This window comes from Hyphopichia burtonii (assembly GCF_001661395.1).
Source record: "Hyphopichia burtonii NRRL Y-1933 unplaced genomic scaffold HYPBUscaffold_2, whole genome shotgun sequence".
Classification (NCBI taxonomy): domain Eukaryota; kingdom Fungi; phylum Ascomycota; class Pichiomycetes; order Serinales; family Debaryomycetaceae; genus Hyphopichia; species Hyphopichia burtonii.
The window spans coordinates 1,421,163-1,433,785 of NW_017963729.1; the positions used below are offsets into that span (position 1 = coordinate 1,421,163).

The window sequence follows — 12,623 nt, forward strand, 5'->3', positions numbered from 1 at the left end:
CAGCCGTGCTTTCTTCTGAGAAAGTAGGTGGGTTAAACAATCTTTGGACTAGAGTGACGGAAGCCGCTAAAGATAAGTATATTGAGGGTAACTATGAAGGTTCATTTCTTACTGGGAAATCTGAAAATGGATTTATATTTGCGTTGGTCTTGACCATTGGGAATTTTGGATTGACGATTTCTGATTCCTCATTCTGGCAGAAAAGTTTTTCAGCAAGACCGGAAGCTACATTTCCTGGATACTTAACAGCCTCTATTGCAATTTTATCTAATGCATGGAGTATTGGAGCTATTCTCGGATCAGCTACTTTGTTTTTGGAAAACGATCCTTCTTTCCCTACTTACCCTAGAAAGATGACTCAGTATGAAATTGAAAGTGGATTCCCTTTACCTTACATCGTGAAGGCTACCTTGGGTAAAAGCTCAGTTGGAGCTATATTATTGGTAATTTATTTATCCGTTACTTCTACTGTCAGTGCCCAAATGATTTCCGTAAGTAGTATCATTTCTTATGATATCTATAAGAAGTATATCCACCCTAAGGCTAATAACAAACAGGTGATTAGAATTTCTCATCTTTCAGTTGTTGCTTTTGGATTATTCTCAGCTGGGTTCTCAATAATGCTTCATTACGTCGGTGTCACTATGACTTGGATGGGTTATTTCATTAGTAATGTTATATGTGTTGCCGTTTTCCCTCTTGCTCTTAGTATTCTCTGGGATAGACAAACCCGGATTGCAGCTACGGTTTCACCAATAATTGGTATAATTTCATCTTTCATCGTATGGATTCTTGTTTCAAGAAAGTTCGCCAACGGTGTAATAAATGCTACAACATTGAGTGCTCAAGTTCCATGTTTATATTCTGGACTTACCGCTCTTTTCCTTCCAGGAATACTATCAGTCATCATCAGTCTCGCTTATAAACCTTACAAGTATGACTGGAACAAATTCAAAGAAGCTCAATTGGTTATTGCAAGTGAAAAAGCCAACGAAAGCCAAGAAGATAGCACGTCAAACAATTCTGTCAATCAAAAACTCGATGAGAAGAACAATAACTATTCAGTAGAAGAGACTTCTCAAAAAGATATTGAGCTTGAATCTTTGGAACTGGCTGAGAAAACGGATAAGCTCCTTAACAAATATATTAAACTTGCTACTATTGCATTCATAGTGACATTATTACTTACATGGGTTATTTGGCCTTGTGCAATGTACCGTGATTGGATCATGACCGAAGCTTACTATAAAGGGTATATAGTTGTTGGACTCATCTGGCTTTATACAACCCTAATTGTCATTGGTTTATTCCCTATATGGGAGGGTAGACATGCAATAAAAATCATTATCAAAGGACTTTATAGAGACTATATCAAAAGAGAGAAGCCTCAGAATTAATGGTTTCTTCTTTGAGGTGTTTATTCATATTTATTAAATTTTAAATTATCTGCGTATTTCAATTCTAAACTATATAAAGTATGATTGATGTGAAGACTTTTCATAATGATTTCGTAGACACGTAGAGTATATACAGTTATTGGGCTTAGTCATAGGGTTTAATACAAATTGCTGCGAAAAAAAAAGGCTTATTCTTTCGAAAAAACAATCGCTAGCACATAATTAACAAGTTGCCAGATCTGAACTTCACTCTTCCGTCTTTTCACCTGCAAAGAGTCTCAAACCTTTTCTTTGTGAAAAACAAACAACATGACTCAACTGTAAAAACCATTATATTATTGCCTTTAAAACCAGCATAAACCATTGCACCCAGGTTGAGTACTTCAAAGTGCTTCCTTGTAATCGAGGATCAGGAATACTCAACTCTTTAAACGTTTAAGCTCGTCCTTATATTCTGATTTTTCCATCAAAAAAAGCAGAAAAAAAGTCAGCAATAATTAGCAAAATTAACTAAGTAGATATACGGATATATATATATATATATATATTGATAAAACAACGAAATGCAACATGTTCTTTTTTTTTTTTAAATAACCATGTCTAAAGTATAACAAAAACAAAGTGCACCCAAACAAGCAGTTAAACAGGTGGAAGAACCACTGCCAGCACCACCTTGTTGTTGGGCATACCTTGGTTGTTGTTGCTGATAGTATTTGTATTGGCCATAACCACCACCAAATATCAGTGGAACGTAGCCACCATCTGGTCGACCACCATAGGGTTCTTTAGGGTAACCAGCACCTCCATGTAATCCACGATCTCGATTACCGAAGGCTGGGATCACCTGACTCTCAGACCAGTTGGGAGGTGTCCCTATGGGAGGATTAGAACTATCTTGAGCTTTGTTAGATGACATTACAATAAAGAAAAGAAAAAGACTGTTGAATAATCAGCAAATAATGTCCTTTCTTTACAACTCCAAGAAAACAAAAACTAAAACTGTGACTGTGACTGTAAAAGAATTCTTTTTCTGCGAATATTTTTATATTTTTGAAACTAAGTACCAACTATATAGATATAAAGAAGATAATATTTTTGAAACTAAATACCAACTATATAGATAACAAGCCAGTGAAATAAAATAATATAAAAAAGAATAAAGTGAACGGTTGATTTTTTGTTTATAAGTACAAGACAATACGTGAATCTGCATTGAGATATGGAATAAATGAGTTTGGGACATTTGTCATAAAACATGTTTGAATCATTATTATCTATAAAATTTGAAGAATTATAATGTTTGATAAGTTTGTTTTAAGAGATTATTCATCATCTTCATCTTCATCGCCACCTTCGAGGAAATCACCTTTGACATCTTTTCACAATTTACCTCTGTTGTGGCTTTCGTACCATTTGGTAACAGCAACATCAAAGAAACCTTGGAAAGCAAAAGCACCACCAAAGATAGTAGCAACGTAAACAGAGTTTCTCTTGAATAATGAAGAAATAGATAACATTGTGTTTTAATCTGTTTTGTCTATCGAATCAGAAATTTTTTTTTTTTTAAAAATGGTAAAATCACTTTGTTAAGCGTGTCATGTTTATGCAAGGACAGTTCTAATCTTCTCTGTATCGTTAAAATTGACAAAATTTTTTGAAAAAAGTAAAAACTAGAGATTACTATAAATTACCATAGTAATACAAACCACCCTTCAAAACTGACAATAATTTTCCGATATAGTGTAACGGCTAGCACGGTTCGCTTTCACCGAGCAAACCCGGGTTCGACTCCCGGTATCGGAATTTCTTTTTGCATATTTAGAATATCATCATTTTTTTGCTACTTCCCGACCTGTCCATAGTAGCCCGCCAAAGACCCAAGAAGCAAGACTTAAGCATCGAGGAGCTGGTTAAAGGACAATCTGCTTAGAATACGTAGTACTTTTTGTCTTCTTTGATTGTCCAGTTTCCTGCACTTGGTTTCACATACAAAACGAAAGAGAAAAAAAAAAAAAAAAACTGAAAGCAGAGGAAAAACAACCAACTTTTTCAAAAAGAATTGAATTCAAGTTTGAGTTGATTATATAGTAATATTGTTAGCTAGAAAATGTCTAGAAGGAATAACTTTAATAATGGAATGGCGCCATCGAGTATATTGTATGTTGGGCTTATTCCATTTGATTGGGATGAAAACATTTTGAAATCCGTAGTAAGCGGTTCAGGAAGAATAGTTGATGTAAGACTTGGATTCGATTATGCTGGAAAAAACAAGGGGTTCTGTTTCATTGAGTATGAGTCCCCTCAAGAAGCTCAAAAAGCCATGAATTCATTAAGTCAAATCAAGATAGCTGCGCCAAATGGACGAGGACAAGTTAAGAAATTAAGAGTTGAATTATCAAAAGAAGGATTTAGAGCCAATAATAATGAGCCAAAACAAGTAATGGACCTTGACCACCGATACTTACCGGCCTACGTCCAATTACCCCCAGAATTAGCTGGAAATAACACTCCTATGAACAGTCATATGAATATGAATATGAATATGAACATGAACATGAATGTGAACATGAATACAAATAACCAATTCACACAATCACCAAGCTTGAACACACCAAGAGTAGTCGATAATCCAATATCTCAAAAACATTTACAAGCCACTAAGAATTTACCACAAGTCGCCCAATTACCATTTACAACTCCAGATAAGATAAACGAAACTTTAAGTCAAATACCGCCTCCTCAGTTAATCGAATTGATTGCCAACTTGAAGAACATCTTAAATGGTCCAAATGCATCGAGAGCTGGTGATGTTTTCCAGTTGTCTCCACAGTTGGCTACCACTGCTGCGCAAGCATTATTGTTAATGGGATTCATCGATTCCGATGTTATTACTGAATCAATGAAATCTGCCTCGAGTACTCCAGTCCCACAACCGCCCCCAAGTCAACCAGTCCCACAACCAACTCAATCAAACTTCATGCCTAACCCTTACGGTCAAATGTTAACCCAACCACCTGCCCCAGCGACTGGTGGTTATATCGCCCCTCAACAACCTCAACAGCCCCAACCATCCGTCTACGGTCAGCCATTACCTCCACCTCAAAACTCTCCACCCATCAATTCAAATAATGGTATAAATAATCCAAATTGGGCTCATTTCCCTCCTCAAACAAGGGCAAAATTAGCCAATTTACCTTCTGATCAAGCAGACGCCATCGTGCAAGTCTTATCATTACCAGCAGATCAAATAAGCTCATTACCTGCTCAATCTCAATCCATGGTCACTGACCTTAGAGCACAATATCTTTAAGTTTTTTGCAACTTTTTTTTTTTTGATTTTTTTTTTCCTTTTCTTTTTTTTTTTTTCGGTTCTTGCTCTCTTTCGTTCAAATCTTTTCTTTAGCTACTTGATTCACTAGATATCGGATCATACTCCACTTGCATTATGATAGATACATACAACTGAAGTAATTAGACAGCTTTTGCTTAATAATCGTGTGTAGGAATAGGTTTTTTTTTTTTTTTTTTTTTCGGTGAATCACGCACACCGAAACTTTGAAGTTAATAAGTGAGTGATTGGAATAGAACAGGTGAATAGCTTCTTCTTAACACATATATACCATTACATCATGGATATACCACCACCAAGCTTATTTGATGGAACAGTCTTTGACGCGGAAATAACCACACATGCCAATGATTTACCGACATGGCTTCGAGATCTCTTTGAAAGAGTCTTTTCACCCGGAGGTATTCCAAATAAGAAAAAACTGGCATCAGAAGAAGCAATAGATAGTTTACAAGAGGTTGATTACTATAAAATTAGAACGGATAGGTGTCCAATTTGCTTTGACGACTATGAGAAGAACCTCGAAAAGAAAAGCGAAGAAAAAGAGTCAGTACCACTAACTGCCGAAGATACCAGAAGTGATAAATATAAAAAATCGATTGAATTAAATGGCCAACTTTCCGATAATTTACGTTCTCATTCAGTGAATAATATCCAGTCGCTCGAAACAAGTAGCCAATTCAAGGATCCTTCATTATTTTTCCCAGCAGATTCATCAGGATCAATTCCCTTCAGATTTCCAAGTTCAAATTTATCAACTTTAGAGCCACTTAGTGAAGATCAAATGAACTTGGTTTTTGAAGATGAACAGAAAAAAAGTAATCCAGCGAAGGAAAAGGATGAAAGCTCTCATGTTGCAGTCAAGATGCCAAATTGCAAACATGTTTTTGGCAAATCATGTATAATAGAATGGCTTAAATCTAATGTTAGTTGTCCATTATGTAGGAAAGAAGTTGAAGCTAATGAAGAAAGTCCTCAAGCCAGAAGAGAAAGAAGAATAAGACAAGAAGTTCAATCAAACTTCAATCCCTCGCCACCCAATGATGTTGCCGATCATTTAATACATCATCTGACTGACGTATTTAGACCATTCAGAAGAACACCAAATCCTTTGATCACTCCTTTAACCGATTCCTATATGCCACAGGATTGGTCAACACCCACCTATCCAATTAATAGAGTAAGAAGCGAAACTGGAGATCCTAACTTGATATTACCGAGGAAAATACCCATCGGAGATCTCAATCCTTCACTTGCATCAGCTAGAAGACCCCGAGCTCATGTTATCAGCATCTCAAGACCTCGAACCAGAACCGAAATAAACGGGGCCAATAGTTCAAGCAGTGACTCAGATGATAACGATGCTAACGATATTACCACAAACAATACTTCTAATGCCAATGATGAATCATCAGGTTATATGAGGGGCCAAGGAAACTTTGAATCTCAGCAAAGATTCAACCACGTCTCCAACACCGTGTCTCCTAGTGACAACATACTGAGTCGAGGTGAAGTGTTCAATGATAACAGTAGCACTAGTTCCATGAACACAACCCCACAATCGATCCCCAGTGCATTGGTGGGTTCCGAAGTAACTCCTGCTTCGGCTCTTCTCACAAGAATCAATAGTGGTGTCAGTGACGGAAGCAGCGGAGGTGGCCCTGAAAGATCAAGACGAAGCACTCCCAGCTCGTCTCGATCTCATCCCTACGCCAGACCCAACTCTGATGATTAGTTTCCAAAAAAACTTTTCGTTTATATTTGCATCAAGATCGATTCTTTAATGGTGAAATTAATTACAATTTAACCGTGTTTAGCCATTATTTACTTAGTTCACTATACAACAGGTGAAATTCACCTCTTATTTGTTTACATTAATGCGTTGGACCCCATGCTTTCGACCCAATCGTTAACTATTTAATCCATAAGTCTCTATATTCCATAAGTCTCTATAATGCACTCTTATACCTAAACCTTATACTGTAGCATCTCATTTACCGTAAACGGCAGAAATGCGACCATAGCGGTTTTTCTAATGTCGCTTTGTTACTGACACAGAATAGAAAAAAAAAGATTTAAGATGCCCTTCAATTCAGTCAATTCAGGGGAGAAACAGGGAGTTAGTAACTCAAAGAAACAAAACACCCTTCCAAAACGAAAAAAAACAGAGTAGGATACTTATTGTTTTTTGTTTAGCCTTTGTTCGTTATTTTTTTTTTGTTACTTCTTTTTATTTTCATTATTTTTCTTTTTTTGTTAGGTTGTTTTCAGTTGACTGATTTTTCATAGAAGAAGCATCCAGGCTGATCTTTTTAAACCAAAATCCTTCCAAGTTATAAAGAGTCATTTGTTGGTGCCAATGATCATATAGTTTTTTTTTTTGGTGCATTGAATTATTAATAGGTTCTCGACCGCTATCAGTTTTAGATTAAAGATATATTCAATTATACCAGGATTATTCATTTAAGTTGTTTTTTTCTATTTGTTAGTGTATTGATAGGTTTTCCAATTGATGATCATGTCGGAGACTCAAACTATTTTAAAGTTTATTAATCAAAATAAAGCCAAAAAATCTCAAAGTGATAACAAAGCTGTCAGTGGTTATGGGTCAGGATGGCCGATTGATTCATCTAGTTGGAACTTGGTACCTAAGAGAATACCTTTAGGTCATCAATTTCCATTTAATAGATGTGATTTGAATACATTAAAAGATTCCAGAAACTCGATTAAAAGTGGATTACAACATTCAATTAAACACTATAATGATTCAAGTATCAATGTTAAAAGATTAATAAACACCTTTATTAAACAACTGTCGCCGTCATTTGAATCCAATACCAAAGAAGAGGAATTTTGCGTCAGTCCAAAAGTCAATTCAAATTTAAGTCTCAGTCCAATATTATCGAATAAATTAACTTTTGATGAAGATTTAATTAAGATTCGAGATAAAATAAGCAAATTGATCCTTAAAAGATTTCCAACCATTCAATTCGATAAAGATATCAAAGAAGTTATTAATTTCACAATCAATAGTTTTTTACAAGAATTCGAAGCTCCAGATATTCCAACAATATGTAATGAAATTATTAATCTAGGGAACCAAGGATCGTTAAATGAAGAACTTGATTGTTTATTCATTGATCAGTATAATCAAGTCAAAGTATTCACCTTTTTGGATTACATGCTATTCCATTTATCATCAAAAGACGATAATTCCAATACTAATCAAGAAATAGATTTGAACAATCCAAAAATGTATGAGAAATATCTTGATATATGGAAGTTAAATCCAAAAGATTTTAAAGATTTCGATTACAAAGCAATTAAAAGCGAAATTCGTATTGATTCAAATTACTGTCATGGCTTACCAGATATTACCGATAGTTACGGTGAAATTGGTTTACTAATGAATTTTGAAAAATTTTATCACTATTTTGATCAGTCGCTAAGTTTTAATAATGGTTTAGGCAAAAGAAAAAATTTTTATATTCCTAATCATAAAACTAACGCTGATGCAAATGAACAATTGGAATTACGTATGACTCTTGATAGAATGCGTATCAACAGTTTTAAAGAAACTAAAACTAAAAGCCCTTCCCCTTCCTTATCAAATAAAAAATCTTTAAGGTTTTCCGATGAAAATAAAGAATTGGGTTTCTATAAATCTGAACCTCCCTCTTTCATTAATCTTTGGGAAGATATTGATGATCGAAAAGATGCCAACTCTACAAATTCTACAACTTCCATCTTACCTCCTAGTCAGCCACTCACTTTAGAATCCAGAGGTGGTCCAATCGAAGCATAAGCCTTCAAATGATCTTCTTAGCTTGATCTGATGAGCCTTCAAATAAACCTCACTCATGAACCTTATGACCACGCATGCTTTCAGGGTATAGACCCGAGTAGAACTAATAAATAACTTCATTAATTAATTCAAAACTCGTAAACTTTTTGCGTTCTTCAAAACTTTCGCTTTTCTTAAAGCGGAGAAAACAATGTACAAAGACAATATAAAAATTCGGAAAAAAATCTGAGTCAGAGCAGCACAATAAATTGGCCTGGCCAAAAGGCATTTACACCTTGCAAGCATTTCGTCGAGTCAAGAAGAATACTAGAAGCAGAAATAGCTCCTAGAACACGGGATATTGTGTGTGTGAATCCACTGAAATCCGATTTAACTTGAAGTAGGTTCCGGAATAGGACCAGCAGAAAACAAAAAAAAAAAATAATAATAGAAATCCGGCTGACATTAACATAATTACATCAATCTAAGGATAAATTATATTTAATTAATCCGAAAGTGATAGACATAGAAAAGATTGGAGTACTACTAGAGTGTTTGATAAGAACGAGGTTGAAGTGATTTTTGACTTGCTTAACTTGATAGTTTTAAATTTGAAGTTGGAGATGTCAGATTTTAATTCGGAATCCCATCTAGATACACCAATGAGTGATGAAACGCTAAAACAGAGCCAGAAGAAGAAGAAAAGAACATTGGGATCGTTTCCTTGTCCGGATTGTGATAAGGTTTTCAGTCGATCGGACCATTTATCTCGACATCATCTTAATCATCAACCAAAAGAAGTTTTCGAATGTGATTTTATCTTGGAAGAAGACAATGGGATAAGGAAGAAGTGTGGTAAAAGATTCGTTAGAAAAGATTTGAAAGAACGTCATGCAAGACGACATTTAGAGTTGATGAAATTAGAAGTCAACTTGAAGAAAAGGAAACCTTCGAGTGATCAAATAGATAAGTCAAAACAAGATGGTTCAAGGAAGAAAAGTATAGGCAAACCAGCATGTTCGAGTGATTTATCCCAAATACCCTTGCCAATCTCGTCAAATAGCTCACCGCTTCAAATATCAAATTTGATTCACACTCGTCCAAATGATGCCCTAGAAACACCGGGGCAATTTCCTTTACCAATAAATAATTCCTTTGGTACTAGTCCAACAGTAAATAATTCATTGGTTACGCAAAAACCGCCTCATCCTCAGGCTCAACCTCAATCCGGTTATTCTACTATCCCAATTCCAAATAACATTGTTGAACCAAGTATACCCAATGATTTTTCAGTTCATCAATCACACCTAGACCGCCCCCATTTACCGGGCTTCGATACCAATCATCCACAGTCTCAAGTAGATGTTCTATCTTGGCTTTTCAATGATAATGCCCAAAATTATTCAAACCAAGTTGATAGAACCCCCAATGTCGATCAAAACATCCTACAACCATTGACAAATGCATCAATTAATGTGAAAAATCCAAATGAATTCCCATCACCTTTTGATTCTTCGCAAATATCTCCGAATCCAAACGATCGTGTATCGATCTTACCATCACAACCGAATAGTAATTGGAATTCAATACAAGATCCAAACTCGAATCCCTTAACCCCATTCTATCACCCAGCAAGCCAATATAATTCTTATTTCCAAAATTTAAATAATCTTGACATTCAAGATATGAATTTCATTCCAAATTCAACTAATCCTTTGGAAGAAATATTTTTAAGAAAGAATAATGAAAAATATAATTCAAAAGCTCTCAATGGCTTAGCCAATAATAACAATTTCCAATTTTCATCCATGGAGTCTAGTTCCCCAACTAATACTAATGACTCTTTAACGTCTCGTTCGGGATCAGATATAAACTTAACTCCTGAAACTTATGAAATAAATTTTAATCAAAATAACTTAATGAAGGTAATTCAAGAACATGGATTACATTCTAATGTCTCTAAAAAAAAATGCATTTTCATTGATAGCTTATTAGTAAATTCACTTATAAAATCAATTCCTTCATTAAATCGAAAACAAATCGAAGACTGTTTCGTTCTCATTGATGATAATTGTTCTTTGGAGAATCGTTTTTCATTCTACTTATCAAAATATTGGAAGTATTTCCATCCCCAGTTTAGTATCTTGCATAAACCTTCCTTTGATACTAAACTTTCTCAACCATTATTATTATTGGCAATGATTATAATTGGTGCAAATTACTGTGCTCCAATACCAACAATACTCAATGGTAAATTGAAAAAAGATTCTTATTTGAAGTTTTGTGATTTGATTGCTGAACCTTTAAGATTTATGATTTTCCAACATAAGGATTTTAAAACTCCAACTAAATTATGGGTCTTACAAACTTTGAATCTTTTAGAGTGGTCAGAGAAAAACTTTTTACTGAGAGAGATGCACGAGAGAGCTCATATTCATCATGGTACCACTGTTCAATTATTAAGAAGATCTCCTTTATTAGGTGGGAACCCTACTCATCATAATAAACAGGTAACTCAAAGTAATACATCTACGAGTACTGGTGGTGAAGAGTCTTCTGACATAAATACCGACTTGAATACCGTCAAAGTTAATGATCAACACGATGTGAATCTTTTCAATGAATGGGTTGAATCAGAATCAATGAAAAGAATTACTTTCATGACGTTTTATTTGGACATTATTGACTATATTAAATTTCGTCATAACCCTCAGATGACATTTTATCAATTACAATTATTAAATTTACCATGTAATGATAATCAGTTATGGGAATCACAAGAATTAAATGGTTCCTTTAGAAAAATAGTAAAAAGACAGAAAAAATTACAATCCCAAATCGATACGCTTCATCGTGATAATCATCATTTTCATAAAAATGAAAGTGGTAAGATGAGTATGGGGATTAAATTTATCAATGCATTAAAAGATATTTTAAAACCAGCCGAAGAAATAAAAGGTTTAACCAGTACTCATTCAATTTTTTCAAGGAAAATTTTATTTGCTGGGTTAATATCGATTATGTATCAAATGCAGCAAACTGATCTTCAAAATAATTCATCTTTATTAACAACGAATGGGATAGTATCAAACAGGAAAAATCAAGTATGGAAAGAGATTTTATCAAAGGCCTTTGACAATTGGACAATACAATCCAATTGTTATGGAGGCGTAAAACTGCCCGAACCGCTAGTGTTCCAACATAAACCTTTCCAATGTAAATTTCCAATGTATCACCTTACACAAATAATCGGGATGGCAGATATTAACCATTATGATATTGCGATTTTCGGCGGATCTCCTGCTAACCAGAGTGTTGGTGTAACCAAGAAGGATCGCCTGATTGTTCGTAGAAAATTGAACAGTATGTGGTCAAGGAATTTACAAATGAATAAGTTGTCAATAAATGACATAATAAACTTAAAGAGTGTTGTTCATTGTTACTTGTTGTTATGGGAATTAATGTTAAAACCAAATAATGACTTAAATCCTGATGATAAAACCCACAGTATATTCATAGATTGGTCAGTTGAAAATGACTATTTTGATAGCATGTATGCAATTGGGATAGCAACCATGGTTTTATGGTGTTATGTTTATTCAACTTATGGAATAGAATCACATAGATTTAATGAAATTGAAAATTTAGGTAAACATATTCGAGATTATTCAAAGATGTCAGAATATAGTGCCGAAGGTGGTTACCAATATCTTCTTAGAATAAGGCAGGAATTTTATACTAATTTGAGAAAGAATAATCTACATAAGGAATTTAATATTCATCCTTTCAATCTTGAAAGTAAAAAGCATACACCGCATGAAATATTGGTTAAACATTGTGAATTATTACCACAACTTTCAAATAAGCAACATATAAGTGGACTTTGTTTCTTAGTGGGGTCCAAATTACTTAGTAGTCAGTGGTTAATTCTTAGAGAGAGTGCTAGGCTTATTCTCAATTGTGCATTGATCTCTATTGGTAAACCGGATATAGTTTGTGAAGATTTATTTGATAGTAATTTATCCGAATAATCTAATACTACAACATTTCATTCTTTTATTTTAAAAATCGATATCAAATTAAAACGTAACTA

General features: G+C 34.4%; 7 protein-coding genes and 1 non-coding gene across 8 annotated transcripts; 6 read left to right on the plus strand and 2 right to left on the minus strand.

The window, feature by feature from the left end:
• Positions 1–20: 20 nt before the first annotated feature.
• Positions 21–1,397, plus strand: HYPBUDRAFT_5041 (uncharacterized protein; the record flags this gene model as incomplete). The annotated part of the gene is made up of 1 exon (XM_020223476.1): positions 21–1,397. A coding segment is annotated over one exon (1,377 nt), but the record flags the coding sequence as incomplete, so codon positions are not given.
• A 573-nt stretch (positions 1,398–1,970) lies between these two features.
• HYPBUDRAFT_152219 (uncharacterized protein) lies at positions 1,971–2,336 on the minus strand. The gene has a single exon (XM_020220899.1). The coding sequence runs from the start codon at positions 2,311–2,313 to the stop codon at positions 1,984–1,986; it is 330 nt and encodes a 109-aa protein (XP_020078044.1). The 5' UTR covers positions 2,314–2,336; the 3' UTR covers positions 1,971–1,983.
• A 383-nt stretch (positions 2,337–2,719) lies between these two features.
• On the minus strand, positions 2,720–2,914 carry HYPBUDRAFT_5043 (cytochrome b-c1 complex subunit 9; the record flags this gene model as incomplete). The annotated part of the gene is made up of 2 exons (XM_020223477.1): positions 2,720–2,763; positions 2,788–2,914. The coding sequence occupies 2 exons, from the start codon at positions 2,912–2,914 to the stop codon at positions 2,720–2,722; spliced, it is 171 nt and encodes a 56-aa protein (XP_020078045.1).
• Positions 2,915–3,128: 214 nt separating this feature from the next.
• Positions 3,129–3,200, plus strand: HYPBUDRAFT_t47. The gene has a single exon. It is a non-coding gene; the product is annotated as a tRNA-Glu (tRNA).
• Positions 3,201–3,462: 262 nt separating this feature from the next.
• HYPBUDRAFT_135874 (cleavage polyadenylation factor subunit) lies at positions 3,463–4,707 on the plus strand (the record flags this gene model as incomplete). Its single annotated transcript, XM_020219589.1, has 2 exons — positions 3,463–4,320; positions 4,459–4,707. Exons 1-2 carry the CDS (start codon positions 3,505–3,507, stop codon positions 4,705–4,707), a joined length of 1,065 nt encoding a protein of 354 aa, XP_020078046.1. The 5' UTR covers positions 3,463–3,504.
• Positions 4,708–5,092: 385 nt separating this feature from the next.
• On the plus strand, positions 5,093–6,091 carry HYPBUDRAFT_94116 (uncharacterized protein; the record flags this gene model as incomplete). Its single annotated transcript, XM_020223919.1, has 1 exon — positions 5,093–6,091. A coding segment is annotated over one exon (999 nt), but the record flags the coding sequence as incomplete, so codon positions are not given.
• A 1,029-nt stretch (positions 6,092–7,120) lies between these two features.
• Positions 7,121–8,666, plus strand: HYPBUDRAFT_165669 (uncharacterized protein). Its single transcript, XM_020222712.1, has one exon. It carries the CDS (start codon positions 7,259–7,261, stop codon positions 8,549–8,551), a length of 1,293 nt encoding a protein of 430 aa, XP_020078048.1. The 5' UTR covers positions 7,121–7,258; the 3' UTR covers positions 8,552–8,666.
• Positions 8,667–8,814: 148 nt separating this feature from the next.
• On the plus strand, positions 8,815–12,561 carry HYPBUDRAFT_238835 (uncharacterized protein; the record flags this gene model as incomplete). Its single annotated transcript, XM_020223234.1, has 1 exon — positions 8,815–12,561. The coding sequence occupies exon 1, from the start codon at positions 9,154–9,156 to the stop codon at positions 12,559–12,561; it is 3,408 nt and encodes a 1,135-aa protein (XP_020078049.1). The 5' UTR covers positions 8,815–9,153.
• Between the last annotated feature and the right edge of the window lie 62 nt (positions 12,562–12,623).